Source organism: Tachysurus vachellii, chromosome 15 (genome assembly GCF_030014155.1).
Source record: "Tachysurus vachellii isolate PV-2020 chromosome 15, HZAU_Pvac_v1, whole genome shotgun sequence".
Classification (NCBI taxonomy): Eukaryota; Metazoa; Chordata; class Actinopteri; order Siluriformes; family Bagridae; genus Tachysurus; species Tachysurus vachellii.
In genome coordinates, this window is record NC_083474.1 from 20,283,894 (window position 1) to 20,306,015 (window position 22,122).

The 22,122-nt window shown below is 39.4% G+C and overlaps 1 protein-coding gene across 1 annotated transcript in view; it reads right to left on the reverse strand.

Annotated features, from left to right (window-relative positions):
* Positions 1-22,122, reverse strand: part of LOC132858422 (sialate:O-sulfotransferase 1) — a 39,863-nt gene that overhangs the window by 14,065 nt on the left and 3,676 nt on the right. The window contains exons 2-4 of the mRNA XM_060888757.1: positions 10,248-10,821; positions 9,619-9,733; positions 621-805 (exon numbers count right to left, since the gene is read on the reverse strand). Coding sequence (XP_060744740.1) covers positions 621-805; positions 9,619-9,733; positions 10,248-10,653 — 706 coding nt within the window. The 5' untranslated portion in view covers positions 10,654-10,821. The remainder of the gene's footprint in view (positions 1-620; positions 806-9,618; positions 9,734-10,247; positions 10,822-22,122) is intronic.

Sequence of the window (22,122 nt, forward strand, 5' to 3'; positions counted from 1 at the left end):
AATAAAAAGAGGCAGAAAATTATATTATATTATTATATTAAATATTTTTTATTATGCTATTTAACTGAATATTAATCGCTGCTATTTAAATTAGGAAAGCCCAAAAAAGGGGGGCTACAGTGAGACTGATTTAATACAGAGTGGCTTATTTATTTATTTATTTAAAAGTGACATGTACCAGAATGTACGCACTACTTATACTCATACAATAAAATAATGGTCTAGGAATATATGTAAGTGTGACAAATTAAAGGAAAAAAAAAAACATCTACTCAAGAAAACATAAACATTTAATAATCTGAGAGATAAATCCATAAAATCTGCTTTTATGAGCACTTGATGGTTAAGAGCCTTCCTCAAGGGCCCGACGGTGGCAGCTTGGTGGCCCTAGGATTTAAACTCACAACCTTCCGATCAGTAGTCCAACATCTTAAGCACTGTGCTTGATGATGTACCGAGTAGTTAATGTTTAAAGGTTTGAAGGTTTATTAAGTCAGACGTTAAATGTAGCCTCTAATGCATACATGAAGAACAGGCCTGATTTTTATTTATTTTTTCAATAAAAAAAGAGAATGGAGCAGTAATAACCATCAGAAGATAAGATCAAGCCTCATACTCACATCTCCTCTGCCCGGGAAGAACCTCCTCCACTTTGTAGACAGAGAGCCGGGCCACGCCCCCACACACCGCCCCCTTCTCTCCTTTACAGTCCAGATTACACTCTTCCTCCTTCATCCGAGCACCGGAGATGCGGTTGCCACAGTAACACTCGGACCCGTACTCCAGCCCAGCGTACTGGTACCCACTGTGTAAATGAACAGCAGACAAATGAGATTCGGCCCTTTAAAGGAGAAGCGCATTTTTCTCAATGCTTTTCCTTTCCTTTGATCTTGTGTGTAGTTAATCAGTCCAGACATCGCTAATCAGTCCAGACATCGAGGATGGATGAGGCTACAGATTAGCTGCTTAGCATCACACAGCATCACACTTTAAAATACATTTTCACATAGAGTAGCTGTAGTAACAACACTACAATGACTAGCAATATCTTACTTACTTATTTTCTACCGCTTATCCGAACTACCTCGGGTCACGGGGAGCCTGTGCCTATCTCAGGCGTCATCGGGCATCAAGGCAGGATACACCCTGGACGGAGTGCCAACCCATCGCAGGGCACACACACACTCTCATTCACTCACGCAATCACACACTACGGACAATTTTCCAGAGATGCCAATCAACCTACCATGCATGTCTTTGGACCGGGGAGGAAACCGGAGTACCTGGAGGAAACCCCCGAGGCACAGGGTGAACATGCAAACTCCACACACACAAGGCGGAGGCGGGAATCGAACCCCCAACCCTGGAGGTGTGAGGCGAACGTGCTAACCACTAAGCCACCGTGCCCCCCCATTAGCAATATCTAACATAGGAATTAAATAAATTATAATTATTGATTTCATTGTAATAGATGAATTATTTATAAAGTATTTCATGGAGAGACTCTAAATTGCATCCATAGATTAAGGGAGTAAAAGTTTTTTAGCAATATCAATACTACTACTACTACTAATAATAATAATAATGTTCAGATTATACCTGAGCACTTTCCAAGGTTCTATTTTTTGACAAAGAGCTACAACTTTTAAACAAGACCTTTAGATTGTTCACATATTTATTTGTGTGTGTGTGTGTGTGTTTGTGTGTGTGCATGTGTGTGTTTGTGTGTCTGTATGTGCGTGTATATGTGTATGTGTTTGTGTGTGCATGTGTGTCTGTATGTGAATGTGTATATATGTGTGTGTGTTTGTGTGTGTGTGTATGTGTTTGTGTGTGTGTGTGCATGTGTGTGTTTGTGTCTGTATGTGCGTGTATATGTGTGTGTTTGTGTGTGTGCATGTGTGTGTTTTTGTGTTTCTGTAAGTGTGTGCGTGTGTTTGTGTACAAGTGTGTGTATGTGTGTCTGTATGTGAATGTGTATATATGTGTGTGTTTGTGTGTGTGTGTATGTGTTTGTGTGTGTGTGTGCATGTGTGTGTGTGTGTCTGTATGTGTGTGTATATGTGTATGTGTTTGTGTGTGTATGTGTGTCTGTATGTGAATGTGTATATATGTGTTTGTGTGTGTGTATGTGTTTGTGTGTGCATGTGTGTTTTTGTGTTTCTGTATGTGTGTGTATGTGTATGTGTTTGTGTGTCTGGATGTGTGTGTTTTAGTGTTTCTGGATGTGTGTGCGTGTGTTTGTGTGCAAGTGTGTGTATGTGCATGTGTTTGTATGTGTGTGTATATGTGTCTGTGTTTGTGTGTGTGCATGTGTGTGTTTTTGTTTTTCTGTGTGTGTGTGTGTTTGTGTGCAAGTGTGTGTATGTGTGTCTGTATGTGTATGTGTATATATGTGTGTGTGTTTGTGTGTCTGAGTGTGTCTGTTTGTGTGCATATGTGTCTGTATGAATGTGTATATGTGTGTGAGCATGTGTTCATGTGTGTTTTTTTGTGCGTGTCTGTATGTGTGCGTGTATATGTGTGTGAGCGTGTGTTCATGTGTGTTTTTTTGTGCGTGTCTGTATGTGTGCGTGTATATGTGTGTGAGCGTGTGTTCATGTGTGGTTTTTTTTGTGCGTGTCTGTATGTGTGCGTGTATATGTGTGTGAGCGTGTGTTCATGTGTGTTTTTTTGTGCGTGTCTGTATGTGTGCGTGTATATGTGTGTGAGCGTGTGTTCATGTGTGTTTTTTTGTGCGTGTCTGTATGTGTGCGTGTATATGTGTGTGAGCGTGTGTTCATGTGTGTTTTTTTGTGCGTGTCTGTATGTGTGCGTGTATATGTGTGTGAGCGTGTGTTCATGTGTGTTTTTTTGTGCGTGTCTGTATGTGTGCGTGTATATGTGTGTGAGCGTGTGTTCATGTGTGTTTTTTTGTGCGTGTCTGTATGTGTGCGTGTATATGTGTGTGTTTGTGTGGACATCTAAATCTCTAATGATTGACAGCTGTGTATGTGTTCTGTACACCCCTGTGTTGAAGCTCCGCCCTGTCACTGATTTCGAGCCGTGCTCTCATCGCAGATTGCTTTTTCCCTTTTGAAAGACACAGACGCAGCACACACAGTGGAGAATTACACCGTATGAACAAAAGTATGTGCACCCCTGACCATTAAACACATGCTCAGTTAGAAACACACGATTGTCTAAAATGTCTCTGTATTCTGCAGCATTGTAATTTCCCTGTTTAAAGCTGGCAAGAATTTGAGCATTCTACAGAGAGCCCTGGTTCTAACTCAACCCCACTGAACACCAGTGAGATGAAATGGAACTGGAGTCACCTGAACATCCCAACATCAGTGTCTGATCTTACTAACGCAATTGTAGCTGAATGAAACACTAAAAATCCAGCCATGCTCCAACATCTTATCTTTAGTATGAGATGTTCGACAAGCTCATGTAGGTATAATCAGGTGTCCACATACTTCTGGCTTTTCTGGCATGCTTCATATGCTACAGAAAATAATCCAAAACAGTTTTTGTACTGATAGAGAGTGATGAAATTAAGGCATGGATGTTGATCAGAGGATCAGGGTTCAAGCCACAGCGCTACCAAGGTACCACTGTTGGGCCCTTGAGTAAGGCCCTTAACCCTCTCTGCTCCAGCGGTGCTGTATCATGCCTGACCCTGTGCTCTGTTGGTCTATGTGAAAAAAGAATTTCACTGTGCTGTAATTTACATGCGACAAAATAAAGGCTTCTATTCTAAAATGGTGTTTGGGCAGATGAGAAATATCAATTATTTTCTTTACTGTTATTTACTTGTTTTGAACTTATTGCTGTAGTATTTATTCAGCTGGACTATTGCATTCTTCTTCTTTCAGTTTTACAGGTCTGAATACATATAAGTTATAAATAAAACCCTGCTATCCGGGGCTTATTAGCGGTGCTGTTTTATAACACAGGAGCCTCTATTTCTCTCTCCAGTCCTATCTGCAAGCCAGACAGTGCCTAGACAGGGTTAACAGTTGGTTAATGGCCAGCTTGCAGCACTAAACATCTGTCTCGCTGTCTCTCTTGTGTATGGAGTGCAGCCTAGACCCTCTTTGTAGTGGCAGCTGTCTGCAGGATGCCACCTGGCCATCGAATCCACGGCCGGACGAAATCTCCTGGCAACCTCTGCACACGTCGACAAGCCGTTCGCTCGCATCAATCACGAGGGTTGTGACGCACATCAGTAACAGCGGTGTATTATAAAGTTTAGTAACTCTCTGAATTCTTTGAATAATCTCTGCAGGGTCCTGAGCTGTTAAAATGAACAGCGGACGTTAGACCGAGCACCCGTTCACTGATCTGTCCTCGGGTCGATCCTCTGCATCAATACATTACTATGGCAACGTGAAGCGATCCATTTCTGGCTCTGTTTCTGCAAATTAACAGACAGCAAGCTCACGCCCACCCGTTTTCTTCTGACGGCTCTTTTAAGCCGCTAAACAGCTATCATCGCTCTCAGCGACCTCGTCTTATAAAAAGCATTAGGGTTCAAACAGTGATACTGAATAATGACAGACATCTTATATGTTTTTGCGACAGAACAATCTCTCATTCATTTTCCAGCTTTTTTGAGACTTCGTGAGGAAGAAACCTCGACAGAAACCTCAAAATGAAGTCAAAAGCCAACCCTTCCTTTATCCTTATGTGATTCGAATTACAATGAGTCATTCTAAATGTTTATGCTAACATTTGTTTAAAATAATTCATTTGTTTTAGACACAAGCGATAGTCAAAGGGATCACCTGGATTTTTGAATGGAAAAATCATTCAAAAAATAAATACATAAAAAATGCACATTGTTAAAGATAAAAATACACGATATGACCAAAAGTATTTGCACCCCGACCCTGTTCCAGTACGATAATGGCCATGTGCAAAAATCCCCTGAACTCCATGAAGACACGGTCTGAGAAGTCTAGAGTAAAAAAGAGTGTCCTGCGTTCTGACTTAACCCCACTGAACATCTTTGGGATGAACTGCATGATGAATTTACCCATAGTCACGCTCCATAAACCTTTTCAAAAGGGAGGAGCTTATTATAACAACAATAGGAGAAATACTGTACATCTTGCAAGAGATCTGAAACGAGTACATAGGGGTTTGATAGTCAGGGTTCCAGAATCTGTTGGCTGTATGGTGTGTACTGTAAAAGTGTTAAAACTCTTGGTATGCACGTCAATAATACTTCTTGGGATTCTTCCGCATTGGGAAGCAATATATCTGCAGTAATACCAATCCAAACACAGGAAATTACACCCTTTTGTTTATTTATTTAGTTGTAATCTGATGATGCAAGCCCTTCTACTTGACTGTCCATGCTTATAAATGATGGCAACTTGTATCCAGGCGGTCGGTCTGAATAATTCAGTTGAGTGAACTTGATGAAGTCTGTTGTTAGGGCTGTTTTTTTCCCCACTTCTTAGAGCTCATTGATTCCTAAAATGCTGCAACACTGACTCAGTCCAGGTGCACTAACTGCTTTATACACACTGCTTATGTCTGCATACAACTCATGTCCACATCAAAAATGACATTCAGCCAAAGCACTGAATGAAATCCCATCCTAACCCTATCACTGATCACTGACAACTACATAATGCATGAAATGCTGTTGTAATTAACTGTAAGGTTTATTTTTTCTTTGCATTAAATATGTACACCAGATAATTGTCCACATGGTCAGTTCTTAACAATATCTAGCTTAATGACTACAGCTTCATACAGATGAAGGATTATTTATAACTTCCAATATTCAAATTTCTCAATATATTCAATAAAGCTTCACTCCATCCGGTATTGGTTTTTGTGTCTGTTGAGGCCAAAATGACTTGATGCTGTACTTGCAGAGCTTTTGTGCTTTTTTTGAATAGTTGAATACATGAAATGGCAAAATCGCATTCGAAAGATTCTTCTTTCAAAACCTACCAGTGAAGAACATGTTTAATGACTTTCAAAGATTTCTATGAGGGCTTTGAATGAATATATTGTCACATGACATGGCAAAAGATCTGCTGCCATTTTGGGAATTTACAAACTCCTCTCTGAATATTGAAGATTTTGCTTGATTTTGCATTAATTTCTGCAAAATAAAATCAGATCAAAGAACAAATCAGGTTTTTTGCTTATCTATCTATCTATCTATCTATCTATCTATCTATCTATCTATCTATCTATCTATCTATCTGTCTGTCTGTCTGTCTGTCTGTCTGTCTGTCTGTCTATCTATCCATTCCTCTGCCCACCCACCCATCTATCTATCTATCTATCTATCTATCTATCTATCTATCTATCTATCTATCTATCTATCTATCTGTCTGTCTGTCTGTCTGTCTGTCTGTCTGTCTGTCTGTCTGTCTATCTATCCATTCCTCTGCCCACCCACCCATCTATCTATCTATCTATCTATCTATCTATCCATCTATCTATCTATCTATCTATCTATCTATCTATCTATCTATCTATCTATCTACAGTTGGGTCCATTAGTATTGGGACAAAGAACAAAATCTTGGTCATTTTACGTCTGTAACCCAAATGGCTTTGAAATAAAACAATAATTAATGAACCTTTACTTCAAGATGTTCAACCAAAAGATGATTAACCGTTTAGGAATCACAGACATTTTGTTTCACATAGCCCTTCCATATTCACAGGCTCAAACGTAAATTGGACAGTTGACCGAGAAGCCGTGTGATGGCCAGGTGAGGCCTGTTATTTGTGTACATGATAACGAAATAAAAGGCATGAAGTTGATTTCAAGTGTTCAAAAAACATCAGTGAGATGGGGGGGCACGGTGGCTTAGTGGTTAGCACGTTCGCCTCCAGGGTTGGGGGTTCGATTCCCGCCTCCACCTTGTGTGTGTGGAGTTTGCATGTTCTCCCCATGCCTCGGGGGTTTCCTCCGGGTACTCCGGTTTCCTCCCCCGGTCCAAAGACATGCATGGTAGGTTGATCGGCATCTCTGGAAAATTGTCCGTAGTGTGTGATTGCGTGAGTGAATGAGAGTGTGTGTGTGCCCTGTGATGGGTTGGCACTCCGTCCAGGGTGTATCCTGCCTTGATGCCCGATGACGCCTGAGATAGGCACAGACTCACCGTGACCCGAGGTAGTTCAGATAAGCGGTAGAAAATGAATGAATGAATGAATGAATGGATGGATGAATGAATGAAAGCTTAGTGATGGTCATGTGACTGTGTGTGGTGGAGCTTGGTTTATAGTCTTTATAACTTCAGCTTCTTATTTCTGCTGATTGTATCTAGGCTTCGACTTTCATTAAAGTCCTGTTTCTTTAGTAAGCATCAAAAACTTTCTTTTCTGGAACAATACAAAAGCCAGTGGAATAAATCCTTTATTGTTGTTGAGGGAATCAGGCTGATGATCATTTCCGAGAAAAAAATAAAAATAAAAACATCATCCCTGCAGCTCGCTATCTTCCTAAACAAATTTTAGCCTTTTAGTTCACTCATGGTAACCGGTCTCAGCTTAATCTGTTATTTATACTGATTTAAAAAATAAATGCCGACCTTCCTGCCAATCAGAAATAAGTATTTTATTCTTGCATTTATTTATTTCTATTAAAACAGGCTCCCCGTGACCCGAGGTAGTTCGGATAAGCGGTAGAAGATGAGTGAGTGAGTGAGATCAGTGAGATGGCTCAAACTTTAGATGTGGTCAAATCAATAATTTGAGACTTGAGACACTTTAACAATGTGTGGAAGATGCCAGAAGACTACTGAAGTTGATGATTGCAGAATTCTTTCCTTGGTGAAGAAAAAGACTCTAGCCAAGTCATGAGCACTCTGGTGGGCGTATCCTTGTCGAAGTCTACAATCGAGAGATGAATGGAAATAAACCTTGAGGGATTACCTCAAGGTGAAAAGCGCTGGTAATACTAGGCAGAATATACTTTAATACAAAAAAGTTCCTGCCAAGTTCTGGAACGATTCTTTGGACAGATGAAACCAAGATTATCTTGGAAGAGTATAAAGAATCAAAAAGAAGCGCTCAAGATCCAAAGCATTCCACATCATCTGTCTGACATGGTGGAGGCAGTGTTGAGTGTTCCGGCATAAGGACGTATGTAGCTGCCAGCGGATCTGGGTCACGGCTGTTAATTGATGATCTGGCTTCTGATAGAAGTCTGAAGTGTATATAGAGAGATACTTTCTGCTCAGATTCAGACCATGAGTTCCAGAATTTATGCCTGTCATCAACTGATTATAAAGGATTTGCTTTACAAAATTATGCTAATTTGTCCAATTACTTTTGGGAACATAGAAATGAATAGACTATATAAAAAAAAGCTGTAATTCCTAAACGGTGATGCAATATTTCTAATAAATTAAAGCTGAGAGTCTAGACTTCTCATATCACATCTTGATTGCTTCCTTTCGGAGCCATCGTGATGGTTTAGAGAGTCATAAATCTGAAAATTGCGTCTATATATTTTCCCACAAAGTGACTGCAAATGTCATCCATGTTGTTAAGTAAGCCCTGGCATATTGGAGGATAATTATCGTCTCTCTGGTGATCGGTTAACTCCGGGTTGATGAGATGAAGCAGGTGTTGCCTCCGTCACTGCAAACTTTAAAGATACCCCCAACACATATGCTGTCAAAACTCAGAGCTCAGCCTCCTTAACTGGCCCTGTTTCAAATCCCAAGGTTTCCAAGTGACACAATCTCATCACTGGAAACGTATGGTGAAATATCTTCATCAGGAAGCTTTTAAATTTGGCCCAAACAAAGATATATTAGATTGTTTACTTAGAACATTAGTTTTTTTTGTTTACTGATACTGTTTCTTTCTTTTGTTCTTAACTAACTAGCTTAACAAATGCAGTACAGTTTCACAGCTTAGCTAGTTTTGTCATATTCCTAATATATCACTAATAAGATTAGCTAGCTGACACTGTTATCTCTGTTTTTCTTGGTTTTCTTTATTTTTCTAGAAAGTGGAGCGCACCAACAGCTTTTGGTGATCTTCTGCTGTAGCCCATCTGCCTTAAGGTTCGACGTGTTGTGTGTTCAGAGATGCTCTTCTGCATACCTCGGTTGTAACGAGTGGTTATTTAAGTTACTGTTGCCTTTCTATCAGCTCGAACCAGTCTGGCCATTCTGATCTGACCTCTGACATCAACAAGGCATTTGCGCCCACAGAACTGCCCTCACTGGATATTTTCTCTTTTTCGGACCATTCTCTGTAAACACTAGAGATGGTTGTGTGCGAAAATCCCAGTAGATCAGCAGTTTCTGAACTACTCAGACCAGCCCGTCTGGCACCAACAACCATGCCACGTTAAAAGTCACTTAAATCACCTTTCTTCCCCATTCTGACGCTCGGTTTGAACTGCAGCAGATCGTCTTGACCATGTCTACATGCCTAAATGCATCGAGTTGCTGCCATGTGATTGGCTGATTAGAGATTTGTGTTAACGAGCAGTTGGACAAGTGTACCTAATAAAGTGGCCGGTGAGTGTATATGAAATTCAGCTACATTTGCAGGATGCTACAATAGGTACTGTAACTACCTTCAAAATGGAGCTTTTTATAGATTTTAGATCTAAAGTTTGTGTGGAAATTTTGTGTACCTCTCTGTGCAGGTGTCTTGGCATAGAGTGCTGGTCATTTTGCGGAAGTCGTAGAACACCATGCCCTTCAGGGTTCGGTCCTTGGCATCATCCGTAAAACATCCAATGTAGGTTCCTTGATAAAAGAGACAAACCACTTATGTTTGTTCCCTTATTTCTTTTGTTACTCTGTTTGGGTCTGATTAAAGAATTCTGTTGGCCAAACAAACTAAAAATTCCTGTCAAATGAGACATTTTCTTCATACTCGTGTATGTACGTTGCGTAGTCACAGCATATTCGATCATTTGTTTCCTGACAATATCAAAATAAAAGGATGAGTCAAAATGGAAAATAAAAAAAAAAAAAAGGGAATTAACCATAAAAGGAATTCAAAAGCTGACAGAGAGCTGGATGTGAAACTCAGCATGCACTAAATCTTCCAGTAATGCAGCTCATCTGTTGCAGTGTGTCGGCTACCGTAAACACACTCTTATGGTACACACTTTTACTTTTCCTCATTTTCTAGGGTGCCATATATTTTGTTCTAATTGCACGGCTAGACTTATTGTTTCTGATCGCTTTCTTCAAGACTGTAAAGATTAATGGAAATAATATAAATAAGTAATTTAACACCAAAGGTTAAAGTTACCCTTGTGTCTGACTTTCCTTTTTGGAGTAACTCTCTCAACCCTGCTCGTGTCCTGCTCGGACATCAGGCTATGGAACCAGCGTCGCCGAAGATGCCTGATCTCTTGGTTACGTGACACCAGCCATTGTGCTTCTCTCCCGTTGCTCGTCTGAGCAACCGGATACGCTTTTCTACCCAACCGTGAAGCCATCACACCGTACCCCGTCCTAAAAGCTGGAGCCTCGAGTGCTCGTGGAGGTGAAGGCAGCGAGGGTGGAGGGAGCAAGCTATCTCTCTGAGAAATCACCGATCCTGATCTCTGCAGCAATAGAACACTTCCGGCCATGATGTAAGCCACGCCCAGGAAAAGAAAAAGCAGCTGAGTCCGCCTCAAGAAGCGCTGGAGTCTGTAAAAGGGCTTTGCCATTTTGTCTCGGGTTCACAAGTTCATCGCGTGAACGGAAAGGAAGTCAAGGTCTTAAAACTCCCTTTGTGGAATACTTCTTCACATCTGCATAACTTTACTTTGTTGTGTTGCATGAAAGCCCTGCTCCATCGATTGTCCTCTTGGTACGCTCGGGAAACCTCCAGGAACCTGAAGTAAAAATTGAAAGCTGTTAGATACAAGTCAAGGCACATTGTTCCCTTTTTTATCCTTGGTGATAAAGCTGAAGGTTATAGAGCGGAGGGAAATTATGGATCTGGTGCGCTGAGGGTCCTACTGGTTATACGTCTCCATTAAAAAGAAGAGAAGTCTTCTCAGCTGAGCTGACACCTCCACTCTGCTCTCCTCTCCTTCTCTATATCCTTATCTGACACTGATACAGCATGCTGCTGTTAACCTACCACAGCTGGATAGAGTCTCTGTTACTCTGGAAGATCTGATCGAAAGATGGTGTTCATAGAGCTACACAAAACATAGTTAAGCCTTTCTGACAACTGAGATATGATGAAATGTGTACACATTTTACAAAGCTTTGGTTCCAACATCCTTTAACTGCTCTTTTATCAATTTTTATCTTAATGTACAGATGAGATAATAAGTGATGTTTTGGTGTTGTGAATAGCAATAAACACAGCTAATACATGCAGGCCAATATATTTTCTCTCAGGTTTTATTCCTTACATGATGTGTTGTTCGTATTATGTTCAAGGTCTCCTGGGAAGTTCGTATTTAAGATTTGGAAAGTCGTAATTACGACGGCAGGTGCGTTCCAGTCACTTCTCCTAATTAAGAACCAAAAAATTCAGCAAGCTTTTAGGGGGATGTGATAGCCTAGCATCTACGGTTGAACTACTGATCGGAAGGTTGCAAGTTCAACTCACAGGTCCACTGAGCTGTAAATGCTGTGCCCGTGAGCAAAGACCTTAAACCTCAATTGTTTAACATGCGATGAAACTGTAAGTTGCTCTAGATGAAGGCGTCTGCCAAAGCCATAAATAAAAGTGTAACTCTTCTTCTAGAGAATGAAGAACAAAATCATTTTATGAAGCTGCTGTAAACTTTAAGGTTATATTACATTTACAACATTTAGCAGATGCCATTATCCAGAGCGACTTACATTTTTAGCTCATTTTTTTTATATAACTGAGCAATTGAGGGTTAAGGGCCTTGCTCAGGGGCCCAGCAGTGGCAACTTGGTGGACATAGGAATTGAACTCACAACCTCCCAATTGATAGCCCAACACCTTAACCAGTAGTATACCACATCCCCCATGATATTATATCATATTATATCACAATTGTATTATGCATCATTGTATCACATTTTTTACAGCAATTAGCTTGTTTGTCAGCAACAACTTTCCCATCAATTACAGATGTTTTAACCACTGACTTCTCTTCTCTAAGCTCTGAGCTTAATGGAAATCTAGAATTTTCCGGTGGTAACTACGACTTTTAACACACCATCAGTGGTGGTGGCTTGAAAAAAAAAAAAAAAAACGCCTCCAGAGAAACTCAATCTAATGCAATTGTTTTAAAAAAAACATCAACATATCCACTATTATACAGTATATTCTATGTCAAGTGTCAACCATATAAATAAAACCAAAAACTTATGAAAAACCTACAGCTATAAATTGTAGTTAGACTGTTCTACTGTTCTATTGTCACTGCTGTTATAGAAACTAAAACAACACCTTCTGACCAATCGGAATCCCGAATTCAGCAGGGTTTAATCATAAGGACGTAGCTACGTACATGTAACTGTTAAAACTTTATAGCACACAAAAGTGTCTGTAAGCATCCTTTTATTAATGTTAAAAAAAAACTCGTAGGATTTCTGCACCAACAGTCATTAGTTATAATGATGTCATGCAAGACAGTGACGTAACACGGCTATGACAGTTTCATAACATGGCTATGACAGTAACATAGTCACAGCTATGACAGTGACAACACGGCTATGACAGTAACTACACAGCTATGACAGTGACATAGCACGCCTATGACAGTGACCTAACATACCTATGACAGTGACATAAAACAGCTATGACAAAGACATAATACAGCCAGTATTATGGCGGTGACATAACATGCCAATGACAATGACATAACATGTCTATGACAGTATCATGACACGCCTAAGACAGTGACATAACACGCCTAAGACAGTGACGTAACACACCTTTGATAGTGACAGTAACATAGCCACGCCTATGACAGTAACCTAGCATACCTATGACAGTGACATAAAACAGCAATGACAGTGGACCTGGGATCAAACTCACAACCTTTCAATTGGTAGCCCAACACCTTAACCACTAGGCTACCACACGCCCCAATGACAGTGACATAGCACAGCTATAACAGTGATGTAACCTTATCACTGGAAAAATCTGTTGTTTGCTTGACATCAAAACTAATAAATACCGATAAAGATTAGGATTAACCTTCACAACGGTTTATAAAGGTTTATACCGGTTCTTATGAAGGGCTTATGTAGGTGCCCCAAGGCTATGAAAATACTTTTGTCTGCGAATGGGAAAGTTAAAAAAAAAAAAAGCACATCCTATAAACTGAATGTTACATAAATAACAATGTTTATAATATATCATCTGCTTAACCTGAGCAAGAAAGAAATTTGTCAGACATTATTTTATTATTTTCAGAAATGTACTTACGCAGCATTTTTTCAGTACCTAAGCCTGTTATTTCCACTCCAAAGAAAAGATGCTGATATGCGTTTACAAACTTGAAAAACAAACGGTGTACAGAGGCTAATTGCAGTTTCCGGGAGGGCCGTCTCACGTCTCACATCTCACGTCTCACGTCTCGCGTCTCCTGGCGCTGCTGCACTCCTGCCAATTGCTGAAGCTGAGCTTTGCACAACTCACTTACTCTGTTTCATTCGCAATCCGTCTGCCGAGACCAACGTGAAGGCAAACGCGAACCTGCGCTGATTAATTTTAAGTGCTAACAGAATAATCAGTCGACTGACTATGAATATGAATGTGGGATTAGTCTGGAGCACAGGAGGTGCAATCAAAGCAGTTCACATGAGACGTCTGCAGATATTATTCGTCTCTGTGACAACGTTCCTACTGCTCTTCATCATCCTGTGTTTCACTTTACTGTGAATTTGTTTGTTTGTCAAAGGCTCCTCGTGCCCATATAATGTGAACATTTCAAATGATACCACAAACGTTTGTTCTCGGTACGGTTTGATGGTGGTTTGCACCAAATGTAGCTGCCATCTTTTGTCACTGGCACTGCAAAAACTGTGCTCATCTCTTACTAATATTTGCAGAGAAAATTGCATCAAACATCATTCGTCATATAGAATAGAACAGCAGTACATAAGAACCAGGAAACAATAGTTACATATAACTGGAGGTCTGGGGCCTGGAGTCTGAGGCCACATCACTGAGTCTGAGGCCACATCACCAAAAAAGAAACTGATCCCATTTAAAGCAAGACAGTGACATAACACGGCTATGACAGTATCATAACATGGCTATGACAGTAACATAGACATGACTATGACAGTGACAACACGGCTATGACAGTAACAACACAGCTATGACAGTGAGATAACACGCCTATGACAGTGACCTAACATACATATGACAGTGACATAAAACAGCTATGACAGAGACATAACACAGCCATGGCAGTGACATAACATGCCTATGACGGTGACATAACATGCCTATGACAGTGACATAACATGTCTATGACAGTATCGTAACACGCCTGTGACAGTGACGTAACACGCCTGTGACAGTGACATAACATGTCTATGACAGTATCATAACATGCCTAAGACAGTGACATAACACGCCTATGACAGTGACATAACACGCCTGTGACAGTGACATAACATGTCTATGACAGTATCATAACACGCCTAAGACAGTGACGTAACACGCCTGTGACAGTGACATAACATGTCTAAGACAGTGACGTAACGCCTAAGACAGTGACGTAACACGCCTGTGACAGTGACGTAACACACCTGTGACAGTGACGTAACACGCCTAAGACAGTGACGTAACACACCTGTGACAGTGACATTTCCAGCATTTGGCAGACAACCTTATCCAGAGCGACTTACATTATCGTATGTATTTACAACTGAGCAATTACGGGTTAAGGGCATTTACACTCTTTTTTCCCCCCCAGAGATCAAAAAATAGAATTTCCTCCTGTTTTTATTGTGTTCATGTTGATGATTAAACGTCTTTATCATGTCTCACTCTACAGTGGTGTTAATACGAAGCTCATACGTAAGTAGACGCCCAGGTCCGACTCATTTTAGATCAGATTTGCAGAGAGAAAATCATTAGATGAAACAAGACCATTACGAGAAGCTCTTTAAACACCGTGCATTATGGGTAACATACGTAGGAAACCTTTCATAAAGATAGAACTTTAAACGAGTCAAACTCCATTACAAGTTAGATCTTTTCCGAGTCTGAAGACGGCACGCTCTGTATAGAGATTAATATGTGAGACGTTCAGGATGGATTTTTTTTTCTTTTTCTTTTTTAAATTTATTGTAGAACGGTGATTGAAAATCTTCCCCAGACTCCACAACGCTGCTTTAAAAGCCAGTTCCGCTAACTAATCCCCTGCTTTTGTCCCTGTAACCTCTTGTCCCTTGTTCTGGACCCAGCTTTGGCGAGTGTCCCAGAACCTGCATAAAGGCTGAGGATGCAGCGGCGGGTGTTTTTTTTTTTCTCCAAGAGAAACCATCACTGAGATCATGCTGAGAATGTCAATCAGCTTGGAGGCTCATTATTCCACAGCCGCTGCACGGTGAGTGACTGGTGGCTGCTGGATTTCATTCGTCCGGAAGTGTTCTGTAGCTGCTGATTACTCGATTCTTTCAGTAATAAAGACAGGAACAGCATGCAGCCCAGAAAAAATGATAGACTTGGCAGACAATTTTTTTATTTATTTATTTTGGCAGGATTTATCTTTTTTTCTTAAATCGTGGTCTCGTGTAAGTTTTATGTAGCCTTATGAACATCCGATGGCGTGATGCAATAAAGCAGATATAGGATTTCTGCCCCTAGATTAGATTTGTTTACAATAATATTAAAACTAGAAGTGCTTCATTCACCAGAACGATTTCATTACCATGTTTATTAACGAACAATATGCTATCATTTTATAGTTATTTCTTTACAGTTACAGTTACTATTGAGGAACGTCCATGAAACCAGAAGATACGCCAAGCTCCAGTGTCATGTTCCATGTTATGAAGATTTTGGAATCTACCGAACTACCTCGGGTCATGGGGAGCCTGTGCCTATCTCAGGCATCATCGGGCATCAAGGCAGGATACACCCTGGACGGAGTGCCAACCCATCGCAGGGCACACACACACACCCTCATTCACTCACGCAATCACACACTAGGGACAATTTTCCAGAGATGCCAATCAACCTACCATGCATGTCTTTGGACCAGGGGAGGAAACCAGAGTACCCGGAGGAAACCCCTGAGGCACGGGGAGAACATACACAAGGTGGAGGCGTGCTAACCTCTAAGCCACCGTGACCCCAAGATGCATAATGTTTTCTGATATTATTTTCTGAACAATCCAGTGGAAAAATCCTGTTGGCTTTTTGTTGGAGAGAACCAGAGCGACGATCACAACAGGTCGGCCAACCAAAATAAGTCATCTTATCCTGCAGCTCTCTATAACAACATACACACTTAAAGTAAGCATGAAGAATTTGAAGAACTGATTTTTTAGACAGCACTTTTCATTTCAGAAATGTCTTTGTGCAGCATTTCTCAGCACTTTATTAACCCATTATTTTCAGTCCATAGAAAAATGCTTGGAGACACTTAAAAAAAGAAACCGTATAAGATAAAAAAAAAAATCTTTTTCATTTTTTTTCATTGCTTGAGATCAGATTGAGACCGAATGCAGCTTAGATTGTTGAGCAACTGTAGAGTGAACATTATTTTTAGAAAGAAAATATACAGAAAATCTGTATAAATCTGTACCAATCTGTTCTACAGCTTTCATGTAAAAAGAAATGAATCACTGATATAAAAATATTACAAACTCTTTATTTATGGTTCCTTTTACTGACATTTTTTAACAAAACATTAGTTAAGAAAAACTATAAACTTTACTATCAGTAACTGTCACAACCAGGGATGGAAGGAGACAGACCCGTACGCAGGATAGCTTCAAATGAAAAGGGGTTTAATAAATAATGACGACAAAGACGGAAATGACGATAACTGAAACAATACAAATGACGACACTTAACATTGACTAGACATGACGAGGGGTAAACGTAACTAATGATCACTTAAATATAAAAGACAATGATGACACAATAAGGATCAGGTGTGACGACAGGGAGGAGCAGACAAAGGCGAGGCAGACACGTGACAAGAAACAATAACAAATGCACATGGCCAAAAAGTCCGGGCTGAGTCCTGACAGTAACATTAACATTTACATTGTTATTCTACTGTCTTCATCTGTTCCGTCTCTCATTTTGATTAGTTTTTTGTGTATATGGACCTTAAAGTTAACATAAGTTAACTGATAATTATGGAAATTAGTTGTTATTGTCAGTAATGCGGGGGGTAAATCGGACCCAAATGCAAGATAGCGTAAAAAATAAACAGGGTTTAATGAAATAAAAACATGAAACAGGGACGCAGACAAAACCAGATCGGACACGAGACGACACGAGACGACAACAGACGACAAGGATTCCGCGCTGCTCGAGGCAACGCGGCACAGTTAAATAGAAAAGACAGTGAACACATGAGGAACAGGTGTGCAGAGAAGGGGAGGAGTAAACAAGGGCGGGGCAGACATGTGACAGGGAACATAAACAAGCGCACATGGCCAAAGTCTGAGTCCTGACAGTTATACAGGACGTCCAAAACGTCTCTGTACGTAGGGTTTCATCAGTGGATGTGGAGGCCTATCGGTTAAGGTGAGGTTAAGACTACTGATTGGAAGGTTGTGATTTTGAACCCCAGGTCCACCAAGCTGCCACTGTTGGGCCCCTGAGCAAGGCCCTTAACCATCAATTTCTCAGTTGTATGAAATGAGATAAAAATATAAGCCGCTCTGTAAAGCGTCTGCTAAATGCTGTAAATGGATGTTTATGAACGTGTCGTTATACAGCAATGTAATATAAAGTCATTTTACTTTAACCCTTTTTTATTAGTTTTAGTTTATATTTTTAAAAAAATCTTTATATTGATTTTCAACAGGTTCACTTTCATCCTGATATAAGGAAAGGAAAAAAGTAAGCCGATTAGGGAGTGGTACCCAGCTTTAAAGCTTTAATCCTGACGCCAATCTGTCGCTCAGCGGCTTTGAAAACCCACTCAGGTTTAAAAGTCAGCGTTGCGTTTCAGACAGCTTCTCTATATACAGTACAGCTGCATAAATCCAGGTGTTTGGAAGTCGAGGAGTGAGAGGAATTTTAAAGGAGCTTCTTTTCTTACACACAGACTCACTTCTATCAGAAATCGACCACAGGCTTTTTGTAGTGATGTTAATTAAGCCGTGGCCTACATTCGAAAGTTACTTATTTCATTAGATGTTATAATTACGTAAAGTAAAGGTACAGGACTTCATAACGTTCTTCATTACAGCTCGATCATCTCTCTAATGCATAACCGCATTATTCTCTATGGGGAAAACAGAGGAATACAATGTGTATGGTTTACTGGATAAGTGATAGCGCTGCTGCTCCAGGTATTGGGTTCGTTCCCTGAGAACGGATTACCGTCTGTGTGGAGTTTGGAATGTTCTCACCTATCCGTCTGGGTTCCTCAAGGTTCTCCTAAGGGCTTTCTCCCACATCCAACTTCCTCTTAAATGCAGGAAGTAGATTAGAGTTTATTTCCTGCCTCACACCCACTGATCACAGAGTGGAATCTACTGTGGATCCACTGTGATGCTGGCCAAGATAATGTACTTACTAAAGATGAAGATGATTAATAAATGAATGAGGAAGAAAATAAAAGAACAAGCAATTAAATATAATGTATTTTGCCTCTAATTAGTTACCTTTATGCTTAGCGTAGCGTACGTTTAGTCAAGATCTCAAATAAATTGTAATAAATGTAATAAAATTTCATGTTGTCATGGGCTTTGGTCAACTCTTAAACTCTCTTTACATTTACATTCGTACATCAAACATGTTTTGGTTACGTTTAAAAAAATCCCCAACCCCGAGTTCACACCTGAGCTGAGAATTAAACCCCCAACGCTGGTGTTTAGTAACAGACTCATCACCACTGCACTGTTCTAGACAGGTTTTAATCCCCTGAATGTAACACTGGAGTTATTCATTCACTCATTCATTCATCTTCTACCGCTTATCCGAACTACCTCGGGTCACGGGGAGCCTGTGCCTATCTCAGGCGTCATCGGGCATCAAGGCAGGATACACCCTGGACGGAGTGCCAACCCATCACAGGGCACACACACACACACTCTCATTCACTCACACAATCACACACTACGGACAATTTTCCAGAGATGCCAATCAACCTACCATGCATGTCTTTGGACTGGAGGAGGAAACCGGAGTACCTGGAGGAAACCCCCGAGGCACGGGGAGAACATGCAAACTCCACACACACAAGGCGGAGGCGGGAATCGAACCCCCAACCCTGGAGGTGTGAGGCGAACATGCTAACCACTAAGCCACCGTGCCCCCCCGCTGGAGTTATTCTGTACTTCAATTCAATTTTAAATTCAGTTTATTTGTGTACCACTTTTAACACTGGACATTGTCTCAAAGCTGCTTTACACAAGTTTAAAATTAAGTTATTGTTTATCTCTAACATCTATCCCTAATGATCAAGCCTGAGGTGACGATGGTGAGGAAAAACTCCCTGAGATGATATGACGAAGAAATCTAGAGAGGAACAAGACTCAGGACCAGAAGTGAACCTCATCCTCTTTTGAGAGACACTGGACAGGAAATAATCTACAACAGTTTGTACTCTGTAGTTCTCGTCATTAGAAACATGTTTAAATTCAGTAATGTATATATTATGTTACGTTTATTTTGATGTAAACTATATGAAATCTGACTGACCACATATTCCTTTTATTTTCCAGTGCATGTGGTCACAACCACTAGTCTGGGAACCTGGGACTAGACCACACCCTAAGTCACTAAATCGTAAAATTTAACGATTCGGTGCAAACTGCCAATTCTAGACAATGTAATCACGTTTTAATTCAACACATTGATTTGTTAAATAAATAAAATAATGCTTTTGTTCGTTCGAATGAAAACATAGCCATGGCTTTTAAAGTACAAGCCGAACAAGCACTACAATTAAACCTCAATTTTAATGTTGTTTACATTTTTATCTTTAAAAACTCACCGTTCAATAGAATCGGTGTCTTCAATTAAGATGTTTTCTTCCTCTGTGTAAAACCATTATACAACTTGACAGCTAGACAATGTGTATTGTTGAAGGGCTCGGCATCGGGGTCTGGACTGTCTTTTGTCCCAATTTAAATTACTTGTTTTTTTTGTTTGTTTTTTTGTTCAACAGAAACTCACCTGGACATCTTAAAGAACGGAGCATGTCTTAAAGCCGACTTTGCATGTCGCCATGGGGAAAAACAGACACACGGTATGAGGTGACCCACTGCTCCGAGGGCATGCGGTGACCCCAATCTGTCTCCTTTAACTTGCAAAATTGGGCTTGATTGTTATTTAAGCAAGATTCCAGAGTAAAACCTGTTGTCTGAATGTGCTGTGTGTTGTGCTGTGTGCTGTGTGTTGTTTATTTATCATCATTAAGACTTAATTGATTGTTCTTTTTTTTTTATTTTAATACAGAATTAAAATTCACTATTAATGTTATATTTATTATCAAGTTCTTGTTGCTAATGAACAGGTTTTTAGCCAAACCTCAAATAACTCGCAAAAACAACAGCATTAAATCTAATGTGTGCTGGAAAGTTCTGGAACAAACATTGTATGCTGTAGCTTTAAAAGTTCCTTCAATGGAGAGAAGATGAAGCTGGTCCAACAAGACAATGTCTCTGTGCACAAAGCAAAGCAAGTCCCATGAAGACATGCTGTGATCAGATAGGAAAACAAGCCATGACGCAAACTCAACCCTAATAAACATCTTTGGGATGAACACAAACATCGACTGAACCCCAGGTGTTGCAAGAATTAAGAGGAGTTAATTTATAATGGGATGTTATACAAGCTGTTCAATATCTGGGTGTGAAGGTCAGGTATCTCTGTACTTCTAGCTGTACAGGGCATCAGTGTACACATCTCATCAATATTCAAATTTATACACAGTACAATGTGTCCTAAAACAATTTCAGGAGAAAAAAAAAAATAAATAAATAACAACACTAATAATAATAATATTAATAATAATAATTCTTCTTTTTCTTCTTCTTATAAATATATAATTATATAATAATTTAATAATAATAACAACAACAACAACAATAATAATAATAATAGTTGTTGTTGTTGTTATTATTATTATTAATTCCCCCTGAAATAATAATAATAATAATAGTAATAATAATAATAATAATAATAATAATAATAATTATTATTATTATTATTATTATTATTATTATTATTATTATTATTATTATTATTATTGTTATTATTATTGTTGTTGTTATTATTATTATTATTATTATTATTATTATTATTATTATTATTATTATTATTATTAATTCCCCTGAAATAATAATAATAATAATAATAATAGTTATTATTCTTATTATTATTATTATTATTATTATTATTATTATTGTTATTATTATTGTTGTTGTTGTTGTTATTATTATTATTATTATTATTATCTGTACAAGGAGAAAAATATCAAATATTAAATATTAAAATATCTTACTGAACCTAATGATGAATGGAATTTACATGAATATTCAAATTTTATTTGGTACATTAATTGGGGAAAATTAAAAAGTATATATTTATGGTAAAAATATCAGAATTATCTGTACAAGTAAAGGGGGAAATATCAAAAATACAAAAATATATTGGGGAACCTAATATATGATATGATTCATGGAATTTATACATAAAACCTGACAAGCTAAAAGCTCCTATATTCATATTATAGATGAGAATAAACGAGATCTATTAATGTAAGAAGATCGGCTGCAGAGACGTTGTTCGAATTCTCAGATCAGTGCCTTCTTTATGTTCAGATTTCTGTACTGCAGTGAGCAGAAGTGATTGTCCATCTTTTGGTGTACATTCATTGTGAAGCACACAGCTGTTTATCTGTAGAGGAGTAAACACTGCCCACACACCTGACCCACATCATATACGCTCCACTTCACCAGCCCAAAGCCCACATTTACAAGCCATGTGAGCCACAGAGATATTCGGCCAATCGTCCGGGTTTTTTGTTGTTGTTGTTACGTTA